At 43.8% G+C, this 17992-nt stretch overlaps 1 protein-coding gene across 2 annotated transcripts in view; it reads left to right on the top strand.

Moving 5' to 3' along the window:
- The window catches only part of LOC112234548 (protein SCAI-like), a 51909-nt gene that overhangs the window by 15663 nt on the left and 18254 nt on the right, over positions 1-17992 (top strand). For both annotated transcript variants that reach the window (XM_024402716.2, XM_024402715.2), the window contains exons 4-6: positions 11408-11503; positions 12157-12243; positions 14218-14316. In XM_024402716.2, the coding sequence (XP_024258484.1) occupies positions 11408-11503; positions 12157-12243; positions 14218-14316 (282 nt within the window). The remainder of the gene's footprint in view (positions 1-11407; positions 11504-12156; positions 12244-14217; positions 14317-17992) is intronic.

Here is a 17992-nt window from a genome sequence, read left to right as displayed (position 1 = left end):
CGTAGACCTAAATTATCAATGGTAAAAAGATGGTCCACACTCTCAGAATTAAGGTGAATGAAAATACACAATTTCTGTAATACCACATTTCTTAGTATCAACCCCAAATTGAAGAGTACAACCTTTTCAGTTTGACGTGGCACTTTGTCTTATTTGTCAACCTTTAAGGGCCATCCACACCAAGGACGATAACTATAATGATAAAGTATACATAACTGAAGGTTGGTGATCATCCACACCAAGGACGATAACTATAATGATAAAGTATACATAACTGAATGTTGGTGATCATCCACACCAAGGACCATTTATCATTCTGCAGTACCTGTCAATCAATGGATCAAAGCATCTTACTGCACTCTGTAGTTCTATTATTAAGGTGGTAACACAGGACCATTCAGTGCTTCAGGGTAGTTGTCATAGTGACGACTGCAAATAACACTTCATGACAAATAATATAGAAAATATATTTCAACAACAAATGCTGTTTAGACTGAGCATCTTTTATGTCATGCCATTCATTGCTTGCCTTGTTGCCCAAGTGGTTTGCAAGTTTCCATCTTTTTCGATGTGCGACAGTTCATTTGGCCTAGGCCTATTTTACATTTAGCAATTAGCAAGAGCTAGCCTGCTTTTCTCCACGGAAAGGCTATTTAGGCCTAGTATAAATTGCAAGTTCAAATATTTTTTAGGCTTGGTATGTCAGTAGCTGCAGGCTGTATCTTCTCCCTTGCACACTCACTCTCCTTCTGTCTCCCTCCCCCCTCTGTCCCTTACGAGTGTGTACAGTAGTGACAACACGTGCCTGAACGATTGTCTGAGAACTTGGAATTGGTTGCTTCATTACTTCTCTTAGTAATGAGGACTCCCTGGGACTCCCTGCCATGACCGGTTGTGGCACAGCCCGGGAATGAACCCGGGATCTATAGTAACACCTTAACAAAAATCTAGACTCTGTTCCACATGGAGTATGATACCCGTAGGCCTATTTATTTTATTTATTGATTTTTATTTCACCTTTATTTAACCAGGTAGGCTAGTTGAGAACAAGTTCTCATTTGCAACAGCGACCTGGCCAAGATAAAGCATAGCAGTGTGAACAGACAACAACACAGAGTTACACATGGAGTAAACAATAAACAATTAGCAAGTCAATAACATAGTAGGAAAAAAAAGAATCTATATACATTGTGTGCAGAAGGCATGAGGAGGTAGGCAATAAATAGGCCATAGGAGTGAATAATTACAATTTAGCAGATTAACACTGGAGTGATAAAGGATCAGATGAACATGTGCAGGTAGAGATACTGGTGTGCAAAAGAGCAGAAAAGTAAATCAAATAAAAACAGTATGGGGATGAGGTAGGTAAATTGGGTGGGCTATATACATATACCGATGGACTATGTACAGCTGCAGCGATCGGTTAGCTGCTCAGATAGCAGATGTTTAAAGTTGGTGAGGGAGATAAGTCTCCAACTTCAGAGATTTTTGCAATTCGTTCCAGTCGCAGGCAGCAGAGAACTGGACGGAAAGGCGGCCAAATGAGGTGTTGGCTTTAGGGATGATCAGTGAGGCCAAATAAGGTGTTGGCTTTAGGGATGATCAGTGAGGCCAAATGAGGTGTTGGCTTTAGGGATGATCAGTGAGGCCAAATGAGGTGTTGGCTTTAGGGATGATCAGTGAGGCCAAATGAGGTGTTGGCTTTAGGGATGATCAGTGAGGCCAAATGAGGTGTTGGCTTTAGGGATGATCAGTGAGGCCAAATGAGGTGTTGGCTTTAGGGATGATCAGTGAGGCCAAATGAGGTGCCACACAACGACATTACTACAACGTATCCAATTTACCAGCAGAGACATTCTTCAAAGGATTCTGTTGGGCAACACAGCCTTCCATCTACCACCAACCTACCGAAGCGTAGCTCAGAGTAAATATTTATTGCATTTTCTTTTTCCAAATGGGCGGTAATTTAGAATGCATAAGATACTGTATTTACAATAGCATGGCTTCTCCCTTTGTTCCTCAAGTCTTCCTGCTCTTTCACTCAAACCCAACCCCCTTTTCTTTTGTGTAACCAGCTGTCATATCTTCAACAGATCGCTGCCTGCACCTGCCCGCCTGTCCAACATCACTACTCTGGACGGCTCTGACCTAGAATATGTGGACAACTACAAATACCTAGGTGTCTGGTTAGACTGTAAACTCTCCTTCCAGACTCACATCAAACATCTCCAATCCAAAGTTAAATCCAGAAATTGGCTTCCTATTTCGCAACAAAGCATCCTTCACTCATGCTGCCAAACATACCCTTGTAAAACTGACCATCCTACCGATCCTCAACTTCGGTGATGTCATTTACAAAATACCCTACTCAATAAATTGGATGCAGTCTATCACAGTGCCATCCGTTTTGTCACCAAAGCCCCATATACTACCCACCACTGTGACCTGTACGCTCTCGTTGGCTGGCCCTTGCTTCATACTCGTCGCCAATCCCACTGGCTCCAGGTCATCTACAAGACCCTGCTAGGTAAAGTCCCCCCTTATCTCAGCTCTCTGGTCACCATAGCAGCACCCACCTGTAGCATGCGCTCCAGCAGGTATATCTCTCTGGTCACCCCCAAACCAATTCTTCCTTTGGCCGCCTCTCCTTCCAGTTGTCTACTGCCAATGACTGGAACGAACTACAAAAATCTCTGAAACTGGAAACACTTATCTCCCTCACTAGCTTTAAGCACCAGCTGTCAGAGCAGCTCACAAATTACTGCACCAGTACATAGCTCATCTATAATTTAGCCCAAACAACTACCTCTTTCCCTACTGTATTTATTTAGCTCCTTTGCACCCCATTATTTCTATCTCTACTTTGCACATTCTTCCACTGCAAATCTACCATTCCAGTGTTTTATTGCTATATTGTATTTACTTCGCCACCATGGCCTTTTTTTGCCTTTACCTCCCGTATCTCACCTCACTTTATCTTGGCCAGGTCGCAATTGTAAATGAGAACTTGTTCTCAACTTGCCTACCTGGTGAAGGTGAAATAAAAATAAATAAATCTGTTCCGTCCGCTAGGGACGTTTTCCTTTATGACATAATTTGTAATCAAGGTATGATTCATTCTGTGCATATTCTGTGTAATTAGTTAGGTATTTTGTAAATAAATAATTAAACCCAATTTTGTATTGTTGATTCAACTTGTTAGCCAGGGTTCGTGAAGATAACCAAGAATGTACAACTTTCAGATGAGACTGAAATAAGGTGACGATTAATATTGACTGCTATTGAGGTAAAATATTACTAGGTCTTTAAGAGTTTATTCGGAAGATAACTGCTCTATAAATGTTATTTTGTGGTGCCCCGACTCTACTTAATTACATTTACACGATTAGCTCAATCAGGTAATATTATTACAGAGAAAGGATTTTATAGAATAGCATGTCATATCACTTCATCCGGCATAGCCAAAGACACGACACATCCTTAGAAATAAGGTTCATGAAATCAATAACTTGCTAACATCAGATAACATTCATATATTAGCCATTTCTGAGACTCTCTTAGATAATTCATTTGATGATACATGTCACGCCCTGGTCGAAATATATTGTGTTTATCTTCATTTATTTGGTCAGGCCAGGGTGTGGCATGGGTTTTTGTATGTGGTGTGTTGGTATTGGGATTGTAGCTTAGTGGGGTGTTCTAGTTAAGTCTATGGCTGTCTGAAGTGGTTCTCAATCAGAGGCAGGTGTTTATCGTTGTCTCTGATTGGGAACCATATTTAGGCAGCCATATTCTTTGAGTGATTCGTGGGTGATTGTCCTTAGTGTCCTGATGTCCTTGTTCTGTGTTTGTTTGCACCAGTATTAGGCTGTTTCGGTTTTCGTTACGTTTATTGTTTTGTAGTGTTTGTATTTAGATTTGTGTTGCTTCAGTTTAATAAACATGGATCGCAATCTACACACCGCATTTTGGTCCGACTCTCCTTCAACTAAAGAAAACCGTAACAGAATCACCCACCACAACAGGACCAAGCGGCGTGTCAACAGGCAGGAGCAGCAGGAGAAGCAACAGCGACAGCAGGAGATACGAAATAAGGAATTCTGGACTTGGGAGGAAATCCTAAACGGAGAAGGACCCTGGGCAAAGCCTGGAGAATATCGCCGCTCCAAGGAAGAACTGGAGGCGGCGAAAGCCGAGAGGCGCTGGAATCAGGAGAATCATCAGAGGCAGCAGCAGCTGCAGCAGAAACAGCAGGAGAAGCAACAGAAGCAGCAGCAGCAGCAGCAGCAGCAGCAACAATATCGGGACTACACTACTTGGGAGGAAATAGACAGGTGGGCGGTCGACCCAGGGAGAGTGTCGGAGCCCGCCTGGGATTCGATGGAGCAGTTTGCAGAGGGTTACGAGAGAATGAGGTTGGTGAAGCAAGCACGGTGGCACGGAAGGAAGCCCGAGAGTCAGCCCCAAAAATTTCTTGGGGGGGGGCTCAGGGAGAGTGTGGCAGAGTCAGGAGTCAGACCTGAGCCAACTCTCCCTGTTTATCGTGAGGAACCAAGGAGGAGACCAGAACCAGAGCCGGTGTTGGAGGTGAGCGAAGCAGAGACTGTGAAGGAGTTAATGGGGAAATTGGAGGAGAGAGTAATGAGGGAGTTGCTGTGTTGGTTCTTTAAGCATGGAATTCGCCCGACGGAGCGTGTCGGGGATTTGATGGCACCTGGGTCAGCGCTTCACACTCGTCCTGAGGTGTGTGTTAGTCGGCTGGTGAAGATGGTGCCAGCCTCACGCACTAGGCCTCCTGTGCACCTCCCTAACCTTGCACGTCTTGTGCCAGCCCTGCTCTCAAGATCTCCAGTACGCCTTCACGGTCTAGCCCATCCTGTGTCACCTCCACACACCAGCCCTCCGGTGGCAGCTCCCCGCAACAGGCTTCCTGTGCGTGTCCTCGGCCCAGTACCACCAGTGCCAGCACCACGCATCAGGCCTACAGTGCGCCTCGCCTCTTCAGCGCTGCCAGAGCCTTCCTCCTCTCCTGCGCTGCCAGAGGCTCCCGCCTGTTTAGCGCTGTCAGAGCGTTCCTCCTCTACAGCGCTGCCGGAGTCTCCTGCCTGTTCAGCGCAGCCAGAGCTGCCAGCCTGCATGGAGCAGCCTGAGCTGCCAGCCTGCATGGAGCAGCCAGAGATGTCAGCCTGCATGGAGCAGCCAGAGATGTCAGTCTGCATGGAGCAGCCAGAGCTGTCAGTCTGCATGGAGCAGCCTGAGCTGCCAGCCTGCATGGAGCAGCCAGAGATGTCAGCCTGCATGGAGCAGCCAGAGATGTCAGTCTGCATGGAGCAGCCAGAGCTGTCAGTCTGCATGGAGCTGCCTGAGGTGTCAGTCTGCATGGAGCAGCCTGAGGTGTCAGTCTGCATGGAGCAGCCTGAGGTGTCAGTCTGCATGGAGCAGCCTGAGGTGTCAGTCTGCATGGAGCAGCCTGAGCTGTCAGTCTGCAAGGAGCTGTCAGTCTGCATGGAGCAGCCAGAGCTGCCAGTCTGCATGGAGCTGCCAGTCTGCATGGAGCTGCCAGTCTGCAAGGAGCCGCCAGAGCCGTCAGTCTACATGGAGCAGCCACTCTTCCAGATCTGCCAGTCAGCCAGACTCTTCCAGATCTGCCAGTCAGCCAGACTCTTCCAGATCTGCAGACTCTTCCAGATCTGCCAGTCAGCCAGACTCTTCCAGATCCGCCAGTCAGCCAGACTCTTCCAGATCCGCCAGTCAGCCAGACTCTTCCAGATCCGCCAGTCAGCCAGACTCTTCCAGATCCGCCAGTCAGCCAGGATCTTCCAGATCCGCCAGTCAGCCAGGATCTGGAAGATCCGCCAGTCAGCCAGGATCTGGAAGATCCGCCAGTCAGCCAGGATCTGGAAGATCCGCCAGTCAGCCAGGATCTTCCAGATCCGCCAGGATCTGCCAGAACCGCCAGCCAGCCAGGATCTGCCGGATCCAACTACCTGCCTGAGCTTCCTCTCAGTGCTGAGCTTCCCCACAGTGCTGGGCTTCCCCTCAGTGCTGGGCTTCCCCTCAGTGCTGGGCTTCCCCTCAGTGCTGAGCTTCCCCTCAGTCCCGAGCTGCCTCAGTCCCGAGCTGCCCCTCAGTCCAGTGGGGTTCTGGGTGAGGACTACTAGGCCATGGTCGGCGGCGAGGGTGGACTATCCTAGGACGCGAGGAAGAGGGACTAAGACATTGATAGAGCGGGGGTCCACGTCCCGCGCCGGAGCCGCCACCATGGACAGACGCCCACCCGGACCCTCCCTATTGTTTTGATGTGCGTCCGGGAGTCCGCACCTTAGGGGGGGGGTTCTGTCACGCCCTGGTCGAAATATATTGTGTTTATCTTCATTTATTTGGTCAGGCCAGGGTGTGGCATGGGTTTTTGTATGTGGTGTGTTGGTATTGGGATTGTAGCTTAGTGGGGTGTTCTAGTTAAGTCTATGGCTGTCTGAAGTGGTTCTCAATCAGAGGCAGGTGTTTATCGTTGTCTCTGATTGGGAACCATATTTAGGCAGCCATATTCTTTGAGTGTTTCGTGGGTGATTGTCCTTAGTGTCCTGATGTCCTTGTTCTGTGTTTGTTTGCACCAGTATTAGGCTGTTTCGGTTTTCGTTACGTTTATTGTTTTGTAGTGTTTGTATTTAGATTCGTGTTGCTTCAGTTTAATAAACATGGATCGCAATCTACACGCCGCATTTTGGTCCGACTCTCCTTCACCTAAAGAAAACCGTAACAATACATCAGTATCAATACAAGGATATACCATTTATAGAAGAGACAGAAATGCTTATGGGGGAGGAGTTGCTGTATATATTCAGAGCCATATCCCTGTAATGCTTAGAGAAGATCTCATGTCAAGTGTTATTGAAGTGTTGAGGTTGCAGGTTCACTTGGCACATCTAAAGCCTTTTCTTTTGGGGTGTTTCTATAGGCCACCAAGTGTTAACAGTCAGTATCTAAATAATATGCGGTACACCACACTTTACATGGTTTGGAATGGTTGGCCAGAAATAAACTGGTCCTAAACATCTCTACAACGAAGAGCATTGTGATTGGTACAAATCATTCCCTAAGTTCTAGACCTCAATGGTTGGCCAGAAATAAACTGGTCCTAAACATCTCTACAACTAAGAATGGTTGGTACAAATCATTCCCTAAGTTCTAGAAATGGTTGGCCAGAAATAAACTGGTCCTAAACATCTCTACAACGAAGAGCATTGTGATTGGTACAAATCATTCCCTAAGTTCTAGACCTCAATGGTTGGCCAGAAATAAACTGGTCCTAAACATCTCTACAACGAAGAGCATTGGAATTGGTACAAATCATTCCCTAAGTTCTAGACCTCAGCTGAATCTGGTAATGAATGGTGTGTCTGTTGAACAAGTTGAGGAGACTAAATTACTTGGTGTTACCTTAGATTGTAAACTGTCATTGTCAAAACATATTGATTCAATGGTTGTAAAGATGGGGTGAGGTCTAGTTGTAATAAAGAGATGGGGAGAGGTCTAGTTGTAATAAAGAGATGGGGAGAGGTCTGGCCGTAATAAAGAGATGGGGAGAGGTCTAGTCTGTAATAAAGAGATGGGGAGAGGTCTAGTCTGTAATAAAGAGATGGGGAGAGGTCTAGTTGTAATAAAGAGATGGGGAGAGGTCTGGCCGTAATAAAGAGATGGGGAGAGGTCTGTCTGTAATAAAGAGATGGGGAGAGGTCTGTTGTAATAAAGAGATGGGGAGAGGTCTAGTTGTAATAAAGAGAGAGAGGTGGTAATAAAGAGATGGGGAGAGGTCTGGCTGTAATAAAGAGATGGGGAGAGGTCTGTTGTAATAAAGAGATAGCTGTAATAAAAGAGATGGGAGAGAGGTCTAGCCTGTAATAAAGAGATGGGGAGAGGTCTGTCTGTAATAAAGAGATGGGGAGAGGTCTGTCTGTAATAAAGAGATGGGGAGAGGTCTGTCTGTAATAAAGAGATGGGGAGAGGTCTGTCTGTAATAAAGAGATGGGGAGAGGTCTGTCTGTAATAAAGAGATGGGGAGAGGTCTGTCTGTAATAAAGAGATGGGGAGAGGTCTAGGTCTGTCTGTAATAAAGAGATGGGGAGAGGTCTGTCTGTAATAAAGAGATGGGGAGAGGTCTAGTCTGTAATAAAGAGATGGGGGAGAGGTCTAGTTGTAATAAAGAGATGGGGAGAGGTCTGTCTGTAATAAAGAGATGGGGAGAGGTCTAGCCGTAATAAAGAGATGGGGAGAGGTCTGGGGAGAGGTCCGTAATAAAGAGATGGGAGAAAGTAATAAAGAGATGGGGAGAGGTCTGTCTGTAATAAAGAGATGGGGAGAGGTCTAGCTGTAATGTAATAAAGAGATGGGGAGAGGTCTGTCTGTAATAAAGAGATGGGGAGAGGTCTGTCTGTAATAAAGAGATGGGGAGAGGTCTAGCCTGTAATAAAGAGATGGGGAGAGGTCTGTCTGTAATAAAGAGATGGGGAGAAGTCTGTAATAAAGAGATGGGGAGGGAGAGATGGGGAGAGGTCTAGCTGTAATAAAGAGATGGGGAGAGGTCTGTCTGTAATAAAGAGATGGGGAGAGGTCTGTCTGTAATAAAGAGATGGGGAGAGGTCTGTCTGTAATAAAGAGATGGGGGAGAGGTCTAGTTGTAATAAAGAGATGGGGAGAGGTCTGTCTGTAATAAAGAGATGGGGAGAGGTCTAGTCTGTAATAAAGAGATGGGGAGAGGTCTAGTCTGTAATAAAGAGATGGGGAGATGGGGAGAGGTCTGTCTGTAATAAAGAGATAATAAAGAGATGGGGAGAGGTCTAGCCGTAATAAAGAGATGGGGAGAGGTCTAGCCGTAATAAAGAGATGGGGAGAGGTCTGTCTGTAATAAAGAGATGGGGAGAGGTCTGTCTGTAATAAAGAGATGGGGAGAGGTCTGGCTGTAATAAAGAGATGGGGAGAGGTCTCTGGGGGAGAGGTCTGCTGTAATAAAGAGATGGGGAGAGGTCTAGCTGTAATAAAGAGATGGGGAGAGGTCTGTCTGTAATAAAGAGATGGGGAGAGGTCTAGCCGTAATAAAGAGATGGGGAGAGGTCTAGCTGTAATAAAGAGATGGGGAGAGGTCTAGCTGTAATAAAGAGATGGGGAGAGGTCTAGCTGTAATAAAGAGATGGGGAGAGGTCTGTCTGTAATAAAGAGATGGGGAGAGGTCTGGCTGTAATAAAGAGATGGGGAGAGGTCTGTCTGTAATAAAGAGATGGGGAGAGGTCTGGCTGTAATAAAGAGATGGGGAGAGGATGGGGAGAGGTCTAGCTGTAATAAAGAGATGGGGAGAGGTCTGGCTGTAATAAAGAGATGGGGAGAGGTCTAGCTGTAATAAAGAGATGGGGAAAGGTCTAGCCGTAATAAAGAGATGGGGAGAGGTCTGTCTGTAATAAAGAGATGGGGAGAGGTCTGTCTGTAATAAAGAGATGGGGAGAGGTCTGGCCTGTAATAAAGAGATGGGGAGAGGTCTAGCTGTAATAAAGAGATGGGGAGAGGTCTGGCCGTAATAAAGAGATGGGGAGAGGTCTGTCTGTAATAAAGAGATGGGGAGAGGTCTGGCCGTAATAAAGAGATGGGGAGAGGTCTAGCTGTAATAAAGAGATGGGGAGAGGTCTAGCTGTAATAAAGAGATGGGGAGAGGTCTGTCTGTAATAAAGAGATGGGGAGAGGTCTGGCCGTAATAAAGAGATGGGGAGAGGTCTAGCTGTAATAAAGAGATGGGGAGAGGTCTGGCCGTAATAAAGAGATGGGGAGAGGTCTGTCTGTAATAAAGAGATGGGGAGAGTCTGGGGATAAAGAGATGGGGAGAGGTCTAGCTGTAATAAAGAGATGGGGAGAGGTCTGCTGTAATAAAGAGATGGGGAGAGGTCTGGCTGTAATAAAGAGATGGGGAGAGGAGCTGTAATAAAGAGATGGGGAGAGGTCTAGCTGTAATAAAGAGATGGGGAGAGGTCTGTCTGTAATAAAGAGAGAGATGGGGAGAGGTCTGTCTGTAATAAAGAGATGGGGAGAGGTCTAGCTGTAATAAAGAGATGGGGAGAGGTCTAGCTGTAATAAAGAGATGGGGAGAGGTCTCTGGGGGAGTAATAAAGAGTCTGGGGAGAGGTCTGTAATAAAGAGATGGGGAGAGGTCTGTCTGTAATAAAGAGATGGGGAGAGGTCTGGCTGTAATAAAGAGATGGGGAGAGGTCTAGCTGTAATAAAGAGATGGGGAGAGGTCTGGCCGTAATAAAGAGATGGGGAGAGGTCTGGCTGTAATAAAGAGATGGGGAGAGGGGGAGAGGTCTGGCCGTAATAAAGAGATGGGGAGAGGTCTGTCTGTAATAAAGAGATGGGGAGAGGTCTGGCCGTAATAAAGAGATGGGGAGAGGTCTAGCCGTAATAAAGAGATGGGGAGAGGTCTGGCCGTAATAAAGAGATGCTCTGCTTTTTTGACACTGCACTCCAAGAAGCAAGTTCTGCAGGCTCTAGTTTTGTCTATTTTGATTATTGTCCAGTCGTGTGGTCCAGTGCTACAAGGAAAGACCTAGTTAAGCTGCAGCTGGCCCAGAAAAGAGTGGCACGTTTTGCTCTTAATTGTAATCAGAGGGCTAATGTTAATACTATGCATGTCAGTCTCTCCTGGCTAAGAGTTGAGGAGAGACGGACTGCATCACTTCTTCTTTTTCTTCTTCTTTTGTGTTGATAATCACAAGTTGTTTGCATAGTCAACTTACACACAGCTCTGACACACACATACTTATCCCACCAGGGGCGGCAGGGTATCCTAGTGATTAGAGTGTTGGACTAGTAACCGAAACGTTGCAAGTTCAAATCCCCGAGCTGACAAGGTACAAATCTGTCGTTCTGCTCCTGAACATGCAGTTAACCCACTGTTCGTAGGCTGTCATTGAAAATATTGCATGGAACTTCCTTCCATCTCATATTGCTCAAACAAACAGCAAACCTGGTTTAGAAAAACAGATCAAGCAACACCTTGCGGCACAACGTCTCTCCCCTATTTAACCTAGATAGTTTGTGTCTATGCATTGTATTTTTTTTGTAATATTCATTGAATATAGCTCTCTAGTAGTTAGAGCATTTGGACTAGTAACCGAAAGGTTGTAAGATCGAATCCACGAGCTGACAAGTAAAAAATCTGTCATCCTGCCCCTGAAAATGGCAGCTAACCCACTGTTCCTAGGTCATCATTGAAAATAAGATTTTTTTTTCCTAACTGACTTGCCTAGTTAAATAAAGGTAAAATAAAAATTGATATGTAGGCTACGTGTGCCTTTTTAAAAATGTTTGTAGTTCTGTCCTTGAGCTGTTCTTGTTTAACCCCTTCCCCTCTTGTCTCTCGCAGAGATCTTCCTCAGTACAGGCACAAGCAGTGGCAGTCCTACTTCGTGCGCACCTTTGACGTCTACACCAAGCTGTGGAAGTTTCAGCAGCAGCATAGGTCAGCTGACCACTGACAGCTCCTTTCTCTCACACACATTTCCCCAGATGGATAGATCAAGAACGTTTGAGCCTAGATGATGAGATGTAGAGATGCAGTGCTCAGAGATTTTCAATCCCTGCTCACAGAGAATGTATTTAAGCAATAAGGCGAGAGGGGGTGTGGTATATGGCCAGTATACCACGACTTAGGGATGTTATTAACTCGACGCAATGCAGAGTGCCTGGACACAGCCCTTAGCCGTGGTATATTATCCATATATCACAAACCCCCGAGGTGCCTTATTGATATTATGAACTGGATACCAACGAAGTTAGAGCAGTACAAATAAATGTTTTTTGTACCCGTGGTATACGGTCTGATTTACCATGGCTGTCGGCCAATCAGCATTCAGTGTTCGAACCACCTAGTTTATAATTTAGTCTTTAATAGCTCAAAAAGGACAGAGTTCAGTTGACTCTCAGGAAGGAGGAAAAACAGTTACTGGTATCTCCTAAAATGTCAGCATTTAAAATATGGGCGGAGTCTGTTTGTGTGAAGTATATGAGCCTCTATCTTTTGGTTATGTTTGACAGTTTAAAAGCATCTTCAATGTGTAAATGTTCGTTTTAAACACGGCGTTGCTTATTTGTTATATTTTTGCTTGTGAGCAGGCAGGTCCTGGAAAATCGGCATGGCCTGAAGAGATGGCAGATAGGGGAGGTGGCATCCAAAATAGGCCAGCTCTACTATCACTACTAGTAAGGGTCCTTCAACTGCACCACACATGCGCACACCACCTCCATTTTAGGATGTTGTGTTCAGGGTTTGGAATCAAAATGATTTTCCAATTGTTTTGTTTTGAACAGAACCATTATTATATTTTTTGGTTCGAACCACAAAAAATGTGACTGAAATTTTGCAGGTGAGGAGAGAGCTATGCATGAAGCGCTGGGCATCTTGTTGTTATGACATGCATTCTCTGAATTAGGCCCATAGAATTATACCTACGGAGGAGTGGCTTCTATGAGGTCTTGTGTGTGCAGAGTGGCACCAGAATTCAAATCAAAACACATCCTACCTCTTTGTAGTTAATACATCCAACGTGATAACTACAGTATCCTCAACTAGCATTGAAAAAGTGAATCCATTGTTCTCTAATTAAAAAATATCTCCTGAATCACGCCTGTAACGTCAGTAGCTACAGTATGCCTCAGAGGGGCTAGCATTGACAAAAAGTGACAGGCAGACACTGGAATAAGTTTCTGAGTGACAGTGATGGCTTTGCATAGGTGCTTTGTTGCATTTGTTTGTGGGACAAAAACAAAATGCCTGGAATATAAAATAACGTTATTAACCGGTCCCCACGCTTCTAAAAAGTAACGTTATTAACCGGTCCCCACGCTTCTAAAAAAGTAACGTTATTAACCAGTCCCCACGCTGCTTCTAAAATAACGTTATTAACCGGTCCCCATGCTTCTAAAGTAACGTTATTAACCGGTCCCCATGCTTCTAAAATAACGTTATTAACCGGTCCCCATGCTTCTAAAATAACGTTATTAACCGGTCCCCACGCTTCTAAAATAACGTTATTAACCGGTCCCCATGCTTCTAAAATAACGTTATTAACCGGTCCCCATGCTTCTAAAATAACGTTATTAACCGGTCCCCATGCTTCTAAAATAACGTTATTAACCGGTCCCCATGCTTCTAAAAAACGTTAACGTTATTAACCGGTCCCCACGCTTCTAAAAAAATAACGCTTCTAAAATAACGTTATTAACCGGTCCCCATGCTTCTAAAAGTAACGTTATTAACCGGTCCCCATGCTTCTTAACGTTATTAAAGCTTCTAAAACGTTATTAACCGGTCCCCATGCTTCTAAAATAACGTTATTAACCGGTGCCCACGCTTCTAAAAAGTAACGTTATTAACCGGTCCCCACGCTTCTAAAATAACGTTATTAACCGGTCCCCATGCTTCTAAAGTAACGTTATTAACCGGTCCCCATGCTTCTAAAATAACGTTTACGTTCTGGTTCTGTTCCTCAATGTTTATTTTCCAGTTTACAGTTCTGTTCCCTGAACTGGTTCCAACCCTTGGTTGTGTCACATATCCGTCCCATTCATATCCTGGAACATATTGTTGGTCTGATCCATGCTGTAACTTGTGTGATCATGAATCCTGGTTCATACAAATTCTGGTAATTGATAGGGAGGTTGGTCTAGGATCTAGGACCTAGGGGTAGGCCAGAATCTGAATTTGTTATTCGGAAATGCACAAATGGTGAAATTGAAAAAGTACAAAAAAATCGGAATATTAACTGCAATTTGTGTAGCCCTGTTTTCATGCACCTGTGAATTAAGCAATACAAATGGCTAAAAATAAGAAAACAATATTGTCAACTTAAATGACTTACTTTTTCAGCATTCAAATTAATATGAATAACATAATAATATGCATACCTGAATTATGAAAGACTGAGACAATCAAAAACTGGTGGCAAAAGAAACACTCTCTGGGACCTGAGTCCCATGTCCATTTTTACAGTATTAAAACAAGCTACCAAGTTGGCATCATGCAGAATTTGTATTTTATAAAGCGTTCGCTAAAGATTTGTACTTCAAAGTTGATGAAATCTGTTTCGTTCATACATTTATTCGGGAAATACCTGGTACAAGTGTCACAGTCAATACAAATGGTCTTAGCACACATTTTCTCTTTTTGTGTCGTAGCCTTCGTACCTCAGAAACAAGTTACCTGAATGAGGCGTTCTCGTTCTACTCGGCCATACGCCAGCGGTCCTACTACTATCAGGTCAACAAAGACGATAGGTGAGTGACAACTCATGGCATTTTATTGATTAAGAAATGGGTTATAGCGCTCTGAACATGCCCGATTGGCATCCATTCAGTGTTGGTCTCAGGAGGTTCATGTTAGTCAGAGGCTGTTGTAACGTAACATAACAAAACAACTGAACTAAGCACTTAATAGCGGCCTGGGTCAATTGATACAGACATGGTAGGGATAAAAACACATACATTTGTATTTTGAGGGAAGTATCCCTGAAAGTCAGACAACTCAACAGTAATGCAACATGCAATAATAGATTATATGAGTAGCAGGGATAATTGATATACTCCAACAATTTCAGTGATGAAATAACATTTTATCTTTAACCCTTAGAACTTACATTCTGTGCTAATACATAGCTAGCTTGCTAATGTTGGAAATGTGGTCAAACTAGCTACATTGTTCACATTATTAGGGCTGTAAATGGCTCTGTTTCATCATCTTTTGGTTGAAAAGGTGAAAGTTCAGTGAAACTAGTCAATTCGTAGACTCGGGTATCAAATTCTGAGTTTCCACCTTGTATCTCCGACAGCATTTGAATGCCCCAATTTACTGGTTCAGCAGTAATTGTCTGTTTACTGCTGAACCCGGTGAACGCAGTGATGGATTAGCTGGCTTGCTAACATAGCATGGCAGCAACACAACATGACAGAATTGTTTTCAGGACCCAGCTAAACCACTGAGATGTGAAAGGTGGTGCGTGATTTAACTTGCAAAAATCCCCATTGGGTAATGATACGTTTGTTGATATTTTTTATGATAGTTAAAGGTTTTTATGGCAGGCAGAGCCAAATTACAATCACATTTAAACAGTACCTTCAGAAAGTATACCCCTTGACTTATTCCACATTTTGTTGTTAGAGCCTGAATTCAAAATGGATTAAACATTAAAGTGAAAACATGTTTTTACAAATGTATGGTAATTTATTGAAAATGAAATACAACTATATTTCAGAAGTATTCACACCCCTGAGTCAAAACATATTAGAATCACCGTTGGCAGTGATTTCAGCTTTGAGTCTTTCTGGGTAAGAATAAATGCTTTGCACACCAGGATTCTACAATATTTGCCCATTTTATTATTTTCAAAGGTCTTGCTATAGATTTTCAAGCAGATTTAATTAAAAACTGTCTTCTTGTTAAGCAACTACGGTGTAAGTGTGGCCTTGTGTTTTAGGTTATTGTCCTGCTGAAAGGTGAATTGATCTCACAGTGTCTGGTGCAAAGCAGTCAACCAGATTTTCCTCTAGGATTTTTCCTGTACTAATCTCCATTCCATAAATGTTCTTATCCTGGAAAAAGTCCCCAGTCCTTAGAGATTACAAGCACACCCATAACATGATGGTGCTACCACTATGCTTGAAATTATGGAAAGTGGTACTCAGTTATGTTTGGGTCAATTTCAATACAACACACAACACTTTGTATTCAGGACAAAAAGTTAATTGCCTTGCCACATTTCTTGCAGTTTTACTTTAGTTCCTTGTTGCAAACAGGATGCATGCTTTGGAATATTTTTATTCTGTGAAAGACTTCCTTCTTTTCACTCTGTCAATTAGGTTAGTATTGTGGAATAACTACTATGTTGTTGATCCATCCTCAGTTTTTTCCTATCACAACCATTCAACTCTGTAACTGTTTTAAAATCACCACTGGCCTAATGCTGAAATCCCTGAGCGGTGTCCTTCCTCTCCGGCAAACGAGTTAGGAAGGAAGCTTATCTTTGCACTGACTGGGTATATTGATACCAGAGTATGTGAGCGGAGCTGGAGCGGAGTGTGCCCAATTTGACTGGAGCGTGTAGCGAGATTCCCAAATGTTGGAGCATCAGCCTTCTGCCCGCTCTAATTTTGCTCCAGTGGCGTTCACTGCATGCCCGGCCCAGCATGCATTTGCTGTATACTTGTGTCCTGCTATAGCCCCTTGCTTTAGCTTCTGTCATGGAGTTTGCTTAATATTTTCAGAAAGAAACTGATAGAACACACAGGTGCTGAATTACATACAAAGATGAGTAGCAAGAAAAACATATCTTAAACGTTTCATTCCTTTTTTTTCTATTACCTATACAATAGGTCATAATTCATTTTGGCCCATTAGGCCTGGCATATTCCCACGTTCAAGGAGCTTTCTGTTTTGATTGGGTTATTTTGCCTAAAAACCTTAAGGCCTACCTATAGAAAAATGTAAAACAGAGTGGGCAAAAAGGTGATTTGCATCCCCAGTGGCTTTGCAAGTGGGTAGAGGTTATTAACTGCTGCTGGCCTGCTCTCGAGGCACCATCGCATGAGCCTGAAGCCCCAGACTGGCCAAACTCGTGTATCTAAAAATGAAATCAAAAAATGAATTCCAAGGCACTAAGTCATTTTTAATGTATTTTGTATTTAATTCTAAGTCACAGTCTATATGCACAATTTATAGACTATAATAATTTAATACAATGCTTCAACTGTTCTGCCTGCGGCTATGGAACCCTGTTCCCTGTTCACTGGACGTGCTACTTTGTCCTGGACCTGCTGTTTTTGACTCTCTCTCTACCGCACCTGCTGTCTCTAACTCAGAACGATCGGCTATGAAAAGCCAACTGACATTTACTCCTGACCTGTTCCACCCTCTACAACCACTGTGATTATTATTATCTGACCCTGCTGGTCATCTATGAACGTTTGAACATTTTGGCCATGTTCTGTTATAATCTCCACCCGGCACAGCCAGAAGAGGACTGGCCCCCCACATAGCCAGGTTCCTCTCTAGGTTTCTTCCTTGGTTCTGGCCTTTCTGGCCTTTCTAGGGAGTTTTTCCAAGCCACCGTGCTTCTACATTTGCATTCCTTGCTTTATAAATACATTTGATTGATTGATGTCCCTACCAGCCTATTGTGTAGCACTCACAAATGCTTCACAATGTATTTATTTGTAGCCTTGAAATAATAGAAATAATAAATAATTCATTTTCATTCCTCCTTAGGCTCCCTGTCTGGCTCCTGACATTTTGAAAGTGTGTTTATGCTGTTTAATATGACATGTAGCCTATTCGAAATGATGTGCACTTCTTACATTCACCTGTTCATGTTTATTCAAGTACCTTTCATTCAAATCTATGGTTTCAATGCTTCGGTTAAATTGGGATTTTTAATGAATGGAGAAAATGTGGAGCTGCACTTTTTTTCTTCTTTTGAGCGCTGAGCGTTTTTTAGCGGAGCGGTTGGAATGGACATGGGGCGGTGCGCTCAACTCCGCTCACATGCTTTGATACACCATCCAAAGTGTCATTAATAACTTCACCATGCTGGAAGGGATATTCAATGTCTGCCTTCCCCCTCCCATATTCCAATTGGTGCCTTTCTTTGCGAGGCATCGGAAAACCTTCAGGGTCTGTGTGGCTGAATCTGTGTTTGAAATTCACTGCTGGTCTGAAGGACCTGGCAGATAATTGTGTGGGGTACAGAGATGGGGTAGTCATTCAAAAATCATGGTAAACACTATTTTATGCACACACTGACTCCATGCAACTTATTATGTGACTTGTTAAGCACATTTTTACTCCTGAACTTATTTAGGCTTCCCATAACAAAGGGGTTGAATACTTATTAACTCAAGACATTTCAGCTTTTCATTTTCTATCTGTAAAATTTAGAAAAACATAATTCCACTTTGACAT

This window comes from Oncorhynchus tshawytscha, linkage group LG33 (assembly GCF_018296145.1).
Source record: "Oncorhynchus tshawytscha isolate Ot180627B linkage group LG33, Otsh_v2.0, whole genome shotgun sequence".
In the NCBI taxonomy this organism is placed as follows: domain Eukaryota; kingdom Metazoa; phylum Chordata; class Actinopteri; order Salmoniformes; family Salmonidae; genus Oncorhynchus; species Oncorhynchus tshawytscha.
This window is presented reverse-complemented; position numbering and strand designations above follow the sequence as displayed.